Source organism: Calidris pugnax, unplaced genomic scaffold (assembly GCF_001431845.1).
Source record: "Calidris pugnax isolate Ruff unplaced genomic scaffold, ASM143184v1 scaffold41, whole genome shotgun sequence".
In the NCBI taxonomy this organism is placed as follows: Eukaryota; Metazoa; Chordata; class Aves; order Charadriiformes; family Scolopacidae; genus Calidris; species Calidris pugnax.
The window spans coordinates 5,178,009-5,196,027 of NW_015094509.1; the positions used below are offsets into that span (position 1 = coordinate 5,178,009).

The 18,019-nt window shown below is 37.7% G+C and overlaps 1 protein-coding gene across 1 annotated transcript in view; it reads right to left on the reverse strand.

Moving 5' to 3' along the window:
- Window positions 1-18,019, reverse strand: part of MMP16 (matrix metallopeptidase 16 (membrane-inserted)) — a 176,818-nt gene that overhangs the window by 15,613 nt on the left and 143,186 nt on the right. Inside the window, exon 7 of the mRNA XM_014965450.1 lies at window positions 2,515-2,653. Coding sequence (XP_014820936.1) covers window positions 2,515-2,653 — 139 coding nt within the window. The remainder of the gene's footprint in view (window positions 1-2,514; window positions 2,654-18,019) is intronic.

Consider the following 18,019-nt stretch of genomic DNA (forward strand, 5'->3'; position numbering starts at 1 on the left):
ACAAGGCAGCTGAGATCCTTGGTAAACAGGAATTTTCAAGGACACACATACAAAAGACTCAGCTGAACCTATTGATTCTGTGGTAGTGGAAAAACCCAAATCACAGTGATAGATAAACATCATCAGGTAGATTTTGGAAATCATGAAGAGGAAGCAGCAGAGAAGCAAAAATTCAGAAAAATTGCACAAGGAAATACAAGGGCTTTTGACCTTGGCAAACAAAGGGACAATACAAATGTCACTGGAAAAATAATGAAAGGAACTTTGAAAGGAAAGCAGGTGGGAAAATACCTGCAACAGAAAATCCAAGTACCATATGATATCAGCTAGAACACACAGAACTACCTGGTCGAAAATCAGAGAGCATAAACTAGGCATGATGATGAAGGAAAACAACACAATATTCTGACTTCTAAGAGCACACTTCTGCTGCTTCTGCTTGCTTTAATTAATCCTGATTATTTAATTTCCCAGGTAGAAAATAGAGAATTTCCTCTCACTTTTTTTTGTTTTGTTACTATAACATACAGGCAGGAGTCAATCAGTATTGAGTGAACAGTTAAATAATAATAAAACATATTATGAGGTCACTGGGAAGGAAAACAAAGAAGGTGTAAGACTAAGCTGGACAATTTCTGTCTGAAGCTCAGGTAATCAGCAGTAGTGTGGCCAGCAGGACTAGCGAAGTCTCCCCTGTACTTGGCACTGGTACCCACCTCGAATACCGTGTTCAGTTTTGGACCACTCCCTACAAGAAAGACATCGAGGTGCTGGATCACACCCAGAGAAGGGCAATGGAGCTGGTGAGGGGTCTGGAGCACAAGTCTTATGAGGAGCAGCTGAGGGAGCTGGGGATGTTTAGCCTTGAGAAAAGGAGGCTGAGGGGAGACCCTATTGCCCTCTACAACTATCTGAAAGGAGGTCGTAGCAAGGTGAGGGTAGCAAGCGATAGGACAAGAGGAAATGGCCTCAAGTTGCACCTGGGCAGGGTTTAGACTGGATATTAGGAAAAATTTCTTCACTAAAAGGATTGTCAAGCATTGGAACAGGCTGCCCAGGAAAGTGATGGAGTCACCATCCCTGAAGGTATTCAAAAGACATGTAGTTGCAGTGCTCAGGGACAAGGTCTAGTGTTGGACTTGATGATCTTAATGGTCTTTTCCAACCTAAATGATTCTATAATTCTATAATTCTAATGGATCGCAGCATTATCAAGGTAGAGGTATGGAATGTGCAGGGTATTTCTGTTGCTCTATGTAGCAGTGATGAGCAAAGAAATATCTACAGAATAATATTTGTACCCTCCCACGTCCCATGGACCAAAAATCAAGCAGAGGGATGGAGTTTGGAGGTACTTTGGTCATGATTCCCAATCTTATCAACTTCTCAGAGTTTATGACATGAAGTTCATTTTATGGCAACGGAAGTAAAAGCATATGCTGTATTGAAGCATGTAAATAGAAAATGTGCTATGTGGAACGTAATTTTCCTTATGAAAGAAAAAATACAATTTCCCAATTAGTAAAACATAAGTTTCATCTTTCTGCATGTTATTAAATATTTTCCATTTAGCATTCCCAAGATGATAATGTTTCCATAGTAAATGAAATACAATTTCCATCTCCCTGTTAATGACTCCACTTGTAAAAATGAATTCATTTTCAATATAACAACTTTTTAAAAAACATCTACTTTTTTGTAATGAGTTAAAAATTGAATCACTCACACACTAATATAACTAATAAAACACTAAATAGCTGAATAATTTTTCACATATCTATTCAGTTTCTTCTTTCTTCTCTCAAATTATTATCTTATAAAACTTACTTTACATGCCTTTCATTCTTTTGTTGCTAACTGGGTATTTTCTTAGCACATAGGATAATTTTCTCATTAAATCTAAATTAGATTCATGTTCAAGAACTTTAGTTTTGAAGAATGGCTGATACCTGGAGTGAAACTCTGAAAAGAATGATTAGCAACAATTCGATCCATACAACATATTTTCTGGAGTTTATGCTTCTTTAAAAATACTAAATACATATCTATGAAACAGATATTTATTTTTCCCACTCCTAACATCACCGTTCTCAGATGAAATAAGTACAGTGCAGTACAGTGAGATAAATCTAGGCCAGACGCCATTTAAATATATGCAAATTTCATCTGTAAAAAGGAATAAGAGCAGAGAACTGCAAAGAAATAACATGGGAGTGTGTTCATTCTTGCTTCCTAACCCACATTTTTCAAAAAGGATTTCATAGTAGATCACTGCATTGCCACGCCTCTTATTTATACTTCAAAATTTTTACTGAATATATGAGTAAATGATATCATACTCTGAGCAATAATCAGAAATTAAAGCAGTACTTGCCAAAATGAGAAAACGTAACTCATATACTTTTAGCTACCAATTTTCAGCATGATTTACAAATCGTTAGTAAAAAATAAACAAGATATATTCCAAGAAATCATCACAATCAAAAGTATTACACAAAATCTTACTTTTCTTACCTTTAAAGAAGACAAAATTCCCCTCACTGTTTTCATAAACTGCATCGATGCTGGGAGGCAGCCCCCTCCAGAAGTAGGTAATCTGCATGGGGTATCCATCCATCACCCTGTTGTTTCTGACTCGCCAAAACCACTGATCCTGGAAACCAAATATACGTCTCTTAACTATGCTTTGAGACATTTATACGTGTTCAGTTGCTGTCTTGAAAATACTGAGCAGCCTATCCCAGCATTTTTAGAGCATGACATTTCACTGTTTGCATAACGGCATTTGTGTTTGCATTTGTGTCACATCCACACACCACAAATGTGTCAGAAGCAGTTGTTCCCCGAGGTGGGAATGAGCTACCCATGTGCACTGTGTGTTGGGTGTAGATAACCTTCAGCAGAACACACAGCGTGCTGCATGCCATGATGTTAACTTTCTCAACATCATAGGGCAACGAAACTAGTGAAGGGCCTAGAAGACAAATCATACGAAGAGCGGCTGAAGGAGCTGGGGCTGTTTAGTATGAGGAAGAGGAGGCTGAGAGGAGACCTCATCACTCTCTACAACTACTTGAAAGGACACTGTAGAGAGGTTGGTGCTGGTCTCTTCTCACAGGTAATTAGTGACAGAACGAGAGGGAATGGCTTCAAGCTCCAACAGGGTAGGTTTAGATTGAACATTAGGAAGGAATTTTTCACTGAAAGAGTGGTTGGGCATTGGAACAGGCTGCCCAGGGAGGGGGTGGAGTCACCATCCCTGGCTGTGTTTAAGGGCCGTTTAGATGCGGTACTGAGGGACATGGTGTAGGGGAGGACTTTGTAGAGTAGGGGAGATGGTTGGACTCGATGATCCCAAGGGTCTCTTCCAACCTCAATGATTCTATGATTCTATGATTCCCATTAGGGGTCCAATTTAAAATTTGTGGACTGACTACAGGTGCTTTCAGACCAAACCACGTGCCTATGTGTAGGACTAATATAAGGGGACTACAGACAGGCTTTGAAGATCAACTAATTCTGCAAATAGCTCCTAACAGTGAAAGGTTGATAGATAGAGCTGTAACATTACTACGTCAGTCCAATAAGAACTACATTTTGATGACAACTTTACTGTAGTGAAGATTTGCAGTCCTTCCACATAATAAACGGTTAATATTACAGCCAGTAATAAGTACTAAATCCACTGGTAGATCTCTCTTAGCTTGTTGCCATCTAGAATGGCTTCTCCCTGTGGGATATGCTATTGCTTTAAGTGACAGTCATACAGAAATTGCATTGTTGAGGAATGAAGAATGTTCAGGTTGAGAAATGAGTATGTGACACATCAGGAGGGTGTTGATAAAGATGTCCTTGTTGTACCTCTTCAGTTCTTATAACAACAACGGTTCCAGTTCATCCAATATTTAGAGATGAGGGATGGGGTAAGCAAGTATTTAACTTTTTACGCACATTTGCACATTTTTACAGCATTAGTGTTATATAAAACAAAACCTCTTAAATGATAAAGAAAGTGCTATTCTGTCAGATATCTGTCACAGTTTTACATGATGGTTCAGCCTTCTTTCTGTATAGGTCAACTTGCCAAGCTAAAGAGATCTGTGCTCTTACGGGAACTGGCACAGCTTGGAGAGAAGATAAATACTTTGCAGGAGCAGGATTATGATGAACTGCATTCATAATCTTTCCAAAACTGAGATCACAGCTCTCTTTTAATTGTTTATCTTTCCAATGACTCAACAATTTATAAACCTCCACAAAAAGTATTAGCCGTACAAATACAAAACAGCTCCATATACATATCTATAAAAAACATAGTAATCATGTGCATAAATGAGTCGAAAATTGAAAGAGTTGTTTTGAGTCCCAGATTTCTGAGAACTTTAGTATTAAAAAAAGTTCAAGTAGCTCACACAACCTGAAAAATATTATATTGAAAAGTTGCAATTGTCTGGAAATACTGCTACTAAAATCCCTCACATTTTTTCACGCCTAGCTATTTCATTGCTAGTGTAACACAGTTGCACTATTCTCAGCTGATTAGATTCCTAATTTCAGCTTTCATTGTTTTGTTTTTGTTTTTGTTTTTTTTATTGTAAGATGTAGTATAACATTTAAGGAAGGTCAGCAAAGCAATTTTTTAGGATTAATTGACTAAATTCCAATCAGAATTCCAAATTGGCAAAAATGGGAGAATACAATTTAGAGATACAAATATTTAGGAAGGCCTAACTGAAGCATGTATGCTGAATGCTGGAACAGATAATGTCAACCTCTGTTATTTTTTATTACAGCATGTAGATAAAACAAGAGGGCATTTGAAAATTAAGATTAGGGGGTATATCCTCAAAGCAGACGTTTGGAAGTATTTTTTATTGAAACAGTAATAAATGTTTGAAATGGATTTTCAGGTCAGGTTTTTTAGGCATCACCAACCTAGGAATGACTTAGGCCAATAGGCCAAACAGTTCTTTGTCTTCCTCAAATTTCTATAAACCCCTCAAAAGCAGGCAGCATCTCTGAGATCAGTTACTAAAGTTTTAAACAAGGACAAACAAGTACCAAGCTGCAGTGATTTAAAACTGCAGTCTCTGTGATATGTTATTATCTTCAGTACAATGGAATATTCCAATCTTGTCTTTCTTCATTCCAAGACAGACAACCCTTTTTATTTGTCTAAATTTGGTTGCAAAAGTACATCTTAGAAAACAATGTCTAGTCACAGGAAGGACCAGATCCATCTCTCGTAAAATGACCACCAACTCAGAAGGACAGTGATCAGGATGTGGGTACAAAATAAGCAAGATATTTAAAGCTGAACAAAGGCAGTCTACTTAGCTGAATACAAAAGGACATGAGCACACACATAATAATTCTTATTTTTAATATGTACCTGGTTACTTCCCAAATTCTACAAAGAAATGAGACCATTATTTCTGTACTAACATCACCAGATCAGTGCTCAGTGAGTTACATAAGTAGAATTGATTTGACCAGACTTACATGCCTACAACGTAAAAATCTGTTTAGAAATGAATCACTGAACCTGGCACAACAAAAGTCCTTCATAGAAACATTCTCAGGTAGGTTTCATTTGGTTGTTTACTTCTCCACACTGAGATGAAACCTGTCTCCTGTTTAGATGTCTGCAAAGTACAAAGTGGGCATCTAAATGCAAGTGAGATAAATCCTGTCCGTTCTCTACTTTTTATTTCCTGGGCTCAACCTGTCATGATGCAAAGAACATAAAATGATAAGGATGACCACACAGGGCGAGATCAGGGGTCATCTAGACCTTTATCCTATCTCCAGTGAAGTCACTATTAAATTAACAGATAAGACTTCAGCCCTGAAGTGGTCAGTCAGTTGGACTAGATGATTGTTGTCGGTCCCTGCCAAATGTCCTACTTCTATTCTATTCTATTCTATTCTATTCTATTCTATTCTATTCTATTCTATTCTATTCTATTCCAATAAAAACAAAGGGAACACGCAACAACACCTCTCTGTTACTCTCTCCCAGTCACCCATAACTTGTTGTTCAGGGACTTCCTGGACCAAAGGCAATAATTTTGTGATTAACAGCACTAGATGGACTTTTACTCCTCTAGACTCCTTCTGAAACACATGCAAACTCAGAGCATCCACAGATGTCAGCAGAAAGGCATATGACAATTTAACGATCCACAGCGTGAAAAGCCATAAGCAATCAGCAACAGTCACAGCTGCTCACTGGTGTTCAGACTTCATTCACCTTCTTTCTTTTGCTTTATCACCAAGAATAGTAGCACTTTGCCTGCAAGATCTAATCCAAGACCTTCGTCACTTCATATTAAAACCATCTTGTAGACTAAATCCTTCTGCTTGTTTTCAGGAAACCTTTCTATACTGTAACACATCTGGCCAATATTAAGGATAAAGGGTCTGTGGCTTGAAACAAGATCTTCCTGTGCCATTGCCTTTAATGTCTAAATATTCCATTCTGAAGCATAATTGTGAACATACCATACCATACTCTCTCTTCTGCTGATGTAATCCTGTAGACTCCTTATTTTCATGCTCTGTTTTCAGTAGATTTACATGCCATTGCAATAATCATGAACAACGGGGTATTGCTCATCAGTAACAGTCCTAAAGGGTTCCACAGAACTCAAATTTAGAAAAATGTATAAGTTAAGCATTTTATGGTCTTATTTAAGCAGACAGAAGATGGCACATAATTTGCCAATAGATGTATTTTTAGAGATAGCCAGACTGATGTGAATCAGCAAATATCTGGAAATGTCTGAGAGCAGAACTGGAAGTTTGGATCGTTTATGTGATTGGGCAAGGTAGGTCTTGGCAGAGGTTGACAGAATAATTTGTTTATGTAAATTTAATTTTCCTGGCTGACTTTCTTATGAACATACTGGACTCAATGGTTTTAGACTGCCAGAGTTTAAACTCCGGAACTCAAGTCAAGAAACTCTAGGATGTGGCTGTAAGGCATGCCAAGGATCTTTCTGAGGTATCGGATGGGGGAGGCTCTGCTTATAGAAAGAATGGAACATTTCAGCACATATAACTAAAGGTACCTAATTTATCTTACACAAAGTTATATTTACCACCAATTTTACCATCCACATTTTGATAAACAGCTAAAATTACTGAAAAATGTGTTTTCAACACAGTTCAGCTAGAATTGAAATTTGAAAGAGGCAGAGTCCAAGAGAAAGTGTATTCACCTTAAATAGCTTTAAAGAGTTTCTCTGACAAAATACGTCTCAGTATATTTGGTTATACTGAATAAACATAATTTTTCCTCTTTTGAGAGATATTGTGTATTGAAAAACTGTTTGTCTTTCCCACTCTATTGGTTAAATATACGTTTAATTATTTCATTTCCCCAAAACACATTAACTCCTGCAGACAGGTTGAACGTATAACTTGTCACATGCACTCCAACTCCATGCCTGACAAACACAAACATTGAATACATAGCTTTTAGTGCCTTTTTAGTGCCTTTTCTTGCTGGCTAGCAAATGCCTTTTTTGTATGCATCTGTAGTTACCCCAAAGCTTCAAATATATGGATCTGTGCAGCTGGGATCTTGCATAATAATGGATCATTAAATATTATGACTATAGACATACTAAGTAAATTAAACTTGGACAATAATCGCCAGTTCAAAAAGCAGAACTGAAGCAAAAAAAAAGAAAAAAAAATCAAAAATGAATTGAAATTGAGCAATATATCTAAGAATTGGAAAATGGGCATTGAGTAAGGAGAGACTATAAGCTGCTTCAGAAACTCTATTGTGGATAAAAGAATTATAGTAGGATGAAGAAGCAGGAGCAGTCACTCAAAATGAGTGCTATGAAACTTGTTTTATTTAGAAGATGGGATACTTCTGAGAAAAAAAAAAAAAAAAGCGTTTTAGGGAAAACAAACCGAACAGAGGTTATACATAAAACATTCTGCACTATCAGTAAATGCGCTAGGTATTTTATCCTATGCATATGTAAATCAATGATTAGATGAAGTAACCAAATTATAGTATGTTCTGTGTGACCATAGTAAATATCTTCCTCTTAAAAGAACTTCTTTATTAACAACTTGGAGAATCTTGAATGGAAGAGTGTATTAGAGTAAAAAAATCTGGCTCATAATGCATAATTTTCATAGTTTGTTGTTAGATACAGTGTCCTCCTAATCTTACAATAAACTAGTTTTAGGGTTTTAGCGATTATTGTGTTAAATTCTTTTTCATATTTGATTCTATGAACTCTTTTACTGAAGTTTCTAAACCAAAAAGTTTGTACCTTTATTTTGATTTGATGCTGATAAGCATTGCTGCCATCTCATTTTTTTTTCAAATGAATGTTTTAATCTGTACTCCTACGAATAGTTAAGTTCAAGTTTGGTATTTCTTCTCACCTTAAACATCTTTCAGGTTCCTTAAGGGACACAACTGATGGGTAGGATAATAAAAACAATCTCCAGGTATTTCAGTTCATCCATAATACACAAACTAGTGGAGTTTTTAGTGCAAAATTAATGGAGCTTTCTTCTCTCAGCCCTTTATTTTCTCCTGCATCTCTGGACCAACAACTATTGCCAACAATAAAACATTAATTTGCTACAAAATCTCTAGAACTCTGCTCTTTATGTTATACCTAATGAACTCTATCTGCAATTCCATAATGACAACATGGCACTCTGATTCAGAGGTCCAAATGATACCCACTAAAACCAGAAAGACTGCTGAAAAATCTACAAAGAGCTGGAAAGAAGAAAAAATTAGACACCTTTCAAATAGTAACTTTTGTAACTACTTGGACATGAAGATTAAGCTGACTTTAGTCAGTTTTGTGCTGGTTTTACAAGGGATCTGAAGGTATAGAAGGCTGGAAAAGATTTACGGCAAACAGTGGATGGGTGAAAAAAACAACAAATCTAAAGTGTAAATTATAATATTTTGATTATAAAAATGTGTGTGAACCCCCCAATAATTTGTGAAATACCCTTGCATTGTACAGCAAATATCCCCATGTGAATTTCTGTCAGCCATTACTGAGACTCTAACTTAATCTTAAAGTATGTATGTATAGTGCTGCTAAGGGTATTCAACCACCAAAAGATGGAATGAGATGCAAAATTGAAAAGTTTAGTATCTACAGCTGCTAGAGAGAGAAGTTGCACTATGGCTAGATTCCACGGGATCAATGCTTGGCCTATTTAATTTCCAAAAAAGAAGACAAATAAACATAATGCTTCTGCCTTAAGTCAATGTTAATCAAATGCTGAATTCCAGTTAATACTGTAGCTTAATATTATTGACCAAACACATCAAGGTTTAACACTGGGTCATGTCTTCTCCCATAACCTACCTCTGATCATGTGCAAAAGCAAGCCTTTGTCAATGGAAGATTAAACATACCCAGGAGCTATGCAAAGCAGGAGTGGCAGACTGAAAAATTCATACAAATGAGCATGCTTCTAATTTTTTCCCATCTGAGTATTGCAAAAAAAAAAAAAAAAAAAAAAACAAATCAGAATCCTGATCTGGGGGTTATATTCCCTTTACCTTGGAAAGTCCTGGGTACAGGGAAAAAAACAAAAAAAAAAAAAAAAAAGCCAGTGGTAAATAATATACTAAGCTGGTTAGTAACTTTCAATTATTCTCTTATAGAGAAAGAAGAGTTCTAGCTATGTAAACTTACCAGAGGAGAGAACTCACAGGGACTATATATATCAAGAATGTGATCCAGGAGAGAATGAAGTTTCCCTACCACACACCTTTATGGGAGTATTAAAAAACTTCTTGAATTTGGGAAGTGCAAGGTACATTTATTTTATCTAGGATAAAATAAATCAGGACTATCTGTTTTTAAAATCTTGATCTCAAAACACACTTTTCCACATCTACTTCATCAGTTCATGTGAGTTTTACCAGTGGATATCAATGATGCTAATACTGGGCCCGCAGCAAGTGTGACTAAAGTCTTTGTTGCTACTCATGTGGGGAACTCCACTATTTCTTTAACACCATCCATTTTCAACATGCCAAATTAGCAATTTATAGTATTTAACTCACAGTACACTACTGCAAATAATAGGGAAAAAAATCATGCTTTTGAGCAACTTTCTGTGAAACAGTTTTCATGAAGTCGAAAAAAGAAGTTGGTTCAGAGGAATTAAATGTAGAAAAACTATTAGCACAATTCAGCTATGAGAATGATTGCTCAAATTATTTTTCTTTTCTGTTTTGCATTTTTTTTTCAATATAGAATTTGTAAGGAAACTTAAAGATTAGCCCCACTTCAGTTTCTACTCAATTCCACAGCACAAAACAATTGGCTCTAGTGAGACTGGAATCTGACATTAAATGGATGCTACCAATCTAGCTCATTTTAGGAAACAATTAACTGAATGGTCTATTCTATACACATACAAAATACTTTAGCTCAGCTTATTATTAGGCTGATTCACATTAAGAACAAACAAAGCTCCTTTAAAACTACAAAGGATTGTTATCTGTTCATTAACAGATGAATGCAGAATGGACTGAAGATGACTTGAACTTCTGGCAGCCATTCATCTCTCCTAATGTATTTGAGACAATAGCATGGCTGTAATAGGGTAAAAATGTGGTCTGAGGACCGTTATGAGAAGTCAGAGCATCAGGAAAACCTCAGCACCTGCACCTCCTCTGTTGAGATTCTGCACCTCCTGATCATCTGCTCACTGGGTATGAGACCAACTCACTGGATTAAAAACAAAGGGATGCAAAACCATCGTCAAATGCTATTGTTAGTTCTGTTGTTTCCTTACATTCCCAAAGAAGGAATGTACTTCCTTGATGGAATTTATTACGCACTGTTAATTACTATTCATTATTGACATCTAATCGGACACTGAAGCCCTCCTCCAGACAAATTAAAGCCACTGCTTGTTATGCTCTTATTCTTTTTTTTAACAACATGTTAATGATAACCAACACCATGAACTAACTGCTGTAACTCAGAGCAGAAGCAAGTAAAAAACTGGTATACTTTCCCATTTGCTGTTTATGAGAAGTACTACATGAAGAGTTCACTGGTGTAAATACATTTTCAAGCAGAAAAAATATCTTATTTTAACTAGGAAATCTTTGCTAAGGAGTAGCATATATTTTTTTCCTAGTATCTGTTCTTATTTGTTTTTCTATGTAACTGAAAAAGTAAAGTAATTTATTCAACGTCAACAATGGCTCTGTTTATGTTAAAATCTACCTTCTTGGCTTCATATTCTTAGTCCTAACTGTTGACCTGAGTAGCCTCTTTTGCTCATTTGAGATATGTGCAAAACTGCTTTACATCGCTCACGCTGAAATCTATAGCTATGCTTTTTAAGAAAAGCCACATTAATCCAGCAATTAGACTTCAAAGATTAGGGAAAAAATGAAAAGTAACATTTCTTTTTCCAAAGGAGTCAAAGAGCTATGGCACTCCATATAGACCCTGAGTATCTTCACAAGTGAAACCTTTTATCCCCCCTCATTTATAAACTGCTATATAGATCTCCTTCATGGACACTATATATACAAGAAAATTGTAATATGCACTCTTGCTCACCCCAAGTCTGATTCTGGTTTATATACCACCAGGATGACAGGATGTATCAAGAGGAACTATGACTGAAGCCAACATGGCTTCACCAAGAGCAAATCATTCTTGACAAATTTGGTGGCCTTTTATGATACTGCCACACACTTGGTGGACAAGGGCAGAGCAACAGATGTTGTCTACCTGGACTTGTGCAAAGCCTTCGACACTGTCCCACACGACATCCTGGTCTCAAAATTGGAAACTAATGGATTCAATGGATGGACCACTCGGTGGATAAGGAGCTGGCTGGATGGCCGCACCCAAAGGGTTGTGGTCAATGGCTCAATGTCCAATTGGCGGCCAGTGACGAGTGATGTTCCTGAGGGGTCTGTACTGGGACCAGTGCTGTTCAACATCTTTGCTGGAGACATGGACAGTGGGATAGAGTGCACCCTCCGCAAGTTTGCTGATGACACCAAACTCGGTGCTGCGGTCGACACGCTGGAGGGAAGGGAAGGGATGCCATCCAGAGGGACCTGGACAGGCTGGAGAGGTGGGCTCGTGCAAAGTGCATGAAGTTTAAACAGGCCAAGTGCAGAGTCCTGCACCTGGGACGTGGCAATCCCAGGCACAAATACAGGTTGGGTGGAGAATGGCTGGAGAGCAGCCCTGAGGAGAAGGACTTGGGGGGGTTGGTGGATGAGAAGCTTAACATGAGCCAGCAATGTGCACTGGCAGCCCAGAAAGCCAACCCCATCCTGGGCTGCATCAACAGAAGTGTGGCCAGCAGGTCACAGGAGGTGATTCTGCCCCTCTACTCTGCGCTCGTGAGACCCCACCTGCAATACTGTGTCCAGCTTTAGAGTCCTCAACACAGGAAGGACATGGGTCTGTTGGAATGGGTCCAGCAGAAGATGATAAGAACGGGGCCATAAAGGTGATCAGAAGGATGGAGCACCTCTCCTATGAGGACAGGCTGAGAGACCTGGGGTTGTTCAGCCTGGAGAAGAGAAGGCTCTGGGGACACATTATAGCAGCCTTCCAATATCTGAAGGGAGCCTATAGGAGAGCGGGAGAGGGACTCTTGTCAGGAAGTGTAGTGACAGGAAAAGGGGTAACGGTTTTAAATTGGAAAAGGGGAGATTTAGATTAGATACCAGAAAGAAATTCTTTCCTGTGAGGGTGGTGAGGCACTGGAACAGGTTGCCCAGGGAAGTCGTGGCAGCCCCATCCCTGGAGGCGTTCAAGGCCAGGCTGGATGGGGCTTGGAGCAACCTGGTCTGGTGGGAGGTGTCCCTGCCCATGGCAGGGGGTTGGAACTGGATGATCTTTAAGGTCCCTTCCAACCCAAACCGTTCTATGATTCATTCTATGATTCTATGGAGCCAAAATGCCTCCTTTACGTTCAACATCAAATTCTAAAGTATAGTCAATTAGCCAAAAGATTGGTAATCCCTCTGAAACCTCTCCTGACTGTGGAGATCTCGATAAAGTACTGGCAGCCACAGGCCATTTCTAGCGCTGCACAGTGGTAGATCCGAGATGCTGAATTCCTCCTCCTTCTTTATTTTATCTTTGAATTACTTTTCTCTGTAAGCTTCCTTCATTTTCTCTTCCTCTAATGCATACTTTGGCCATTTGCATGGGGTGTTGGTGGCCAGGTGACAGCAGCAGGGGCTGTGGGGTGGCCTCTGTGAGGAGAGGCTGGGGCTGGCCCATGCCTCAGTTGGGCCCCAGCCAGCAGGCCCTGGACACAGTTCCAATGGACCCCCCCTGCTTAGGACAAGCTGAGCCCCTCAGCCAAGCTGCTGCCACCTCTGTAGTAATGTATTTAAGAAAGGGCAAAAGCATTGCTCCCCACTCAGAAGTTTGTTTTTAGATTCAGAACACTTTCATGTTCAGTAGCAGATCTGAAGAATTCCTTATTTTATTTCCAATACACAGAGAGGAATATTGAATGCCTGGCAACAAGCTATGCAAGAATTCAGCAGTTCTTCAACAAGCTTTGGAAAACACCCATTCATATTTAGACTAGATGCTGCAAATCACTCTTTCATGCTATATTTTTCTCATTTGAAAGACCACATTCATTGTTCAACTATTTCAAAGAGGTGTTATTTTGCCTAAAATCATCAACATAAAAGGAATATAAAACTGTTAATATTTTTAGAATATAACTGTGAAGTTCATATTGGCTATTGTACATTGCTAAATATCTTGCATATTACAAGGCAAATATGAAAAAAGTACACAATGCTGTGAACTTATGTTACTTCTTCTTAAAAAAAAAAAAAACAACAACAAAAAAACCCCAACAAACCAACGACAAAATATTCAGCCAAGTACCTCATGCAGTTTGGTCATTTGCTGTGCAGAAATGGGTTTGGACATCTATTTGGTTGACTATTAGTATATCCAAATACTCTGTGTGCTTCCTTGAATATTGAATGTAGGAGACATGCACACACACACAAAGAAAAACAGCTCTTAAAAACAGATCTTAGGCTTAAAAAAATGCCCGAAGAGGCCATTAATATATTTTTTTTTAATTATTTTTTTTTTAAGGAAACAGCCTTGGTATAATTCAGAGAGAATTGCCAGAGAAATGACCTCTTTAAATGAATGTAGTGAACACAGCCTACTTGCAGAGGCATCCACAACCATGGCTATAGTTCTCTTTTGGAAGACAAGACTTGATTTAAATCCTGGCCCTTTCCTGCCTGCTCAGCTGAGTGCAGTAACTAACTAACTAACTAACTTTCATCCACATTGCAAAGGGCATATGATTGCAATTGCCCTTTCCAGTGCAAATTAAAATCCTTTAAAAAAAACCAATTCTCTACATTTCAAACTAACAAATTTAAATTACTGCACGTGAACAAATTCATTCTAAAATAGGCATCTCTTAAGACTGCTATTAGTATTTGGTGTTCTATGGAAGTAATTAATTTAAGAACACCTTGATTTACATTTGGTTAATATTTAATTTTGAAATATTGTATCATCATTTTGTTACAGCTTTGTTCTCATTAGTAAATGATTGTCATTACATACTCTATTTTAATTCTTTCAGCCTTACTCAAATATGTATTTTATAATTTCTTGATTATCAAATTGTATGTGCGATTTCAATACAATTTTTGATGCATATCCATCTGTCCTCTCTATTTTTCCTGTGTAGGCAATAGCAATGGCATTCAACCATTTATTTTCTTTGTATACATTAACCTTTCAAAACTAATCTGAAGCAATCAAAACCTGTAAATACCAATAGTTCAAGGAAAAACTGTCATGCAGAATGCTTTTAAAATGTGCTACAGAGTCTTTGGTTACCACCAGCAGCTGGGTGACACTAGATCTTATATCATACCTGAAACTTAGGATTCTTAGAGACCCCGAACAACACCATGGGTTGATCTCGGCCTTATGTGGAAGATGATTACCACATATTATATCACTATCCTAGACTTCCAAGAGCTCTTAGGTATTCCTGGAAAATCTTTCACATCAGAACTTGTCCAGTGTTCCAATCCAATTCAGATTACAAGTCTGACAGCTACAGACCTTGCACTATGTGTTAGTGCAGCTGGAGATGACATTGAGCAGTGCTATTGCTCTTCTGATGTGTCCCAGAACATATTAACAGTAAAAACTCAGGTATGAGAGTCATAGCATCGATGCCAACTGATCATTCAATTAAAAAAAAAAAAAAAAAGGAAAAAATAACTATCTCCCTTTCAGTGGGTTTCTGTATTCCTAACTGTATTCAGCATTTCAATTCATTCTTGCTTTGTCCAAATAAGTAAAATTATAAAGACTCTGTACAATGTTCCTACTGTCACATGATGATGATCCAATATGAAGAAAAAGACAGCCATAAAAGAGGTACAATAAAGACCTCTAAAGACTTCAAATCTAGGCTCACAGCCAAGAATCTCTGGAATGCTCACATTCCCTCTAATGCTCTGTAGGTAACAGCACACGCATATGAAGTACTGCACGAAACCCTCCACCCACAGCATGAATATTAGGCCCTTACAGAGCAGTTGACTGCTTTTTTTTCCCCAGTTGTCTACACCGCCTTTGAGTGTACAAAACCATCTGTAAATTTTCTTGAACCCATTCCTGTTGCCTGTACTCATCGGGAGTTCGCGTAACAGTTAATGAGTTCCATGAGTTCATGGAGCAATGGTCCTTTCTGCACCACGGAAAGGTAAGAAAATTGGGCATTTGTAATTATAAATAAATTACTAATTTGCTTCATTAAAACTGAAAAAAAATTTCCTGGCATTGAGAAAAAAGTGTTCTACTGAGGTATATGTTATATTTAAAGTGCAAATATTCTAACAATAATGACATATTTTCTTTTATACACGTGCCTGTCTGTGTAATACTATTCAAACAAGGAATTCTCAATAGATCCATCTTTGAAACCAGTCAAGTATAGAGTATGGGCTAAATAATGAAAAGGGGTGAAAGGGTTTAATATGTGGTTGCATAGCAATGTGAGGTGAAAATATATGCTTTACAGTAGCTATCTTTGTCTCTTTACAAATAGTGTAAAGCCGATTCGGAATGAAGTTTGGTTTTCTGAGAGGCCTCCATTTAAACACTGTGTCAACACATGATCATGGTTCTTGGAAATATAATGGGACGTATGATGAATACAGTGTTCAAATGAGTAAAATCTCCTTTTCCATTTACCAGAGCCTACTTCTTGGAACTTGTGTTTCACTAACACATTCCCCTCTTGATGCACTATGTGGGAAACTACAGAACCAATACTTTTCCACAACAGTTCGCTAGCTTAAATCTGACAAACATGCGAGCCTCTATTCTATTTGAAAGATCAGTAATACTAATTTTACAACTCCCTTCATTCTCCAAGTCATTGCTGATATTGTATGTCATAATCTCCACTTTTCTTCCACTCTTTTACAGCCTCTTCTATGTTTCATTAAAAAAAAAGAAAGAGAATCAAGAATCTTGGACTGCCTTTTTCCCTTTAATAAAATTGCCAAGTGGATTTGAAAACGTGCAATTCCCTAGAAATAAACAAGATATGAGCATAAAAGTACTTTTAAGATTCTTTTGCCAGCTGCACGGAATAATCTAGCACTATGCTCTATTGCCTTACCAACAATAGCACAGACCTTTAGAACAGAAATCTCCTTCCTGGAGAAAAGCAAAAGTACCACCTAGGATCCTACAGAAAAATTAAGGATTTTTTTTTTTTTTCCCCCACGGTTGTTTGTAATGTATTTTTGCTATCCATCTTGGTCCATGAGAATAGAATAAGGAATATTTGTGGTGGTGTGCCCACATTTTTTTCTGTAACTTACCACCACCACCCTCTCCCCCCCCCGCCAAGAATTATACTCTATCTATTTCTCATCAATCTGAAATTGTTGACTCCAGATATGTGAAAATGGTCCAGGACAGACTTCTCTTTGTCAGACCAACTGTTCTAATGAAATCAGAATAATTGTGTTTTTCTCTACTTGTCTGCTCTTATCACTTTCTCACTTGTAATATGATTCTTCACCATCTGCTTGAAGGGTCACCAGACTATTATAACAACTACTACAAATATGTCTGAGTCATCCAGTTCTTCATAATGACTCGGGCACTCCCTGAAAATCAAAAAGGCCAGAGGAGAGCAAATTCAACTCCCTTTCTTTATTTTTACCCCCAAAACATAGGGATTAAATCCGAATGGAATGGAGGGTATTGTTTTAGCTTAGTTACTGACAATCCAAGAGAAGGTATGACCTGCTTCATCAAAATTTCTAGATGTAGGCAGGGAAAACAGTGAAAGAAGTAAAATGGAGACATTGTGATTAAGCCAAAGCCATAAATACTTGTTTCTAGTTTCTTTAACCCAGCTAGATACCACCGTCAAAACAAGAAGACTGTAAAACTCCAAACAGAGCACAGAAAGATTCACTCAGTAAAAAATAACGTGCACCTACATGAATAGCCTGTGGCTTGTGAACTATGGATGTCTAGGAGATCACTTAGCATAATTTCCAGCTACAGGAAGCTTCTAAGCCTCTTATCGCCGTAGAAATAAAATATGAGTCATTATCATTCACTCTCTTTGGCCAAAAGCTTGTGAAGACGAGGGAATAACAAACTATATCCACAAAGATTAGCCAAAACCAACTATGAAAAATCTATTCTTGATATTGTAGAAATAGAAATTAGTACTCCAAACGTTTTTCCTAGATGTCTTACAGTTTCCATTTCCTTTAAGTAGCGATATTTTTACTCCAAATGAATTGTGATGTATTTATGCTAATATTTATATGACTTATCACTATATCACCTGTCTTTTCATATTTCTGTCATACCCATAAAATCATACACATCTGTGTTTCTCTCCATATGCATATGTATGTTCCTGAACACAGCAGGGGGTTGGACTAGGTGATCTTTGAAGGTCCCTTCCA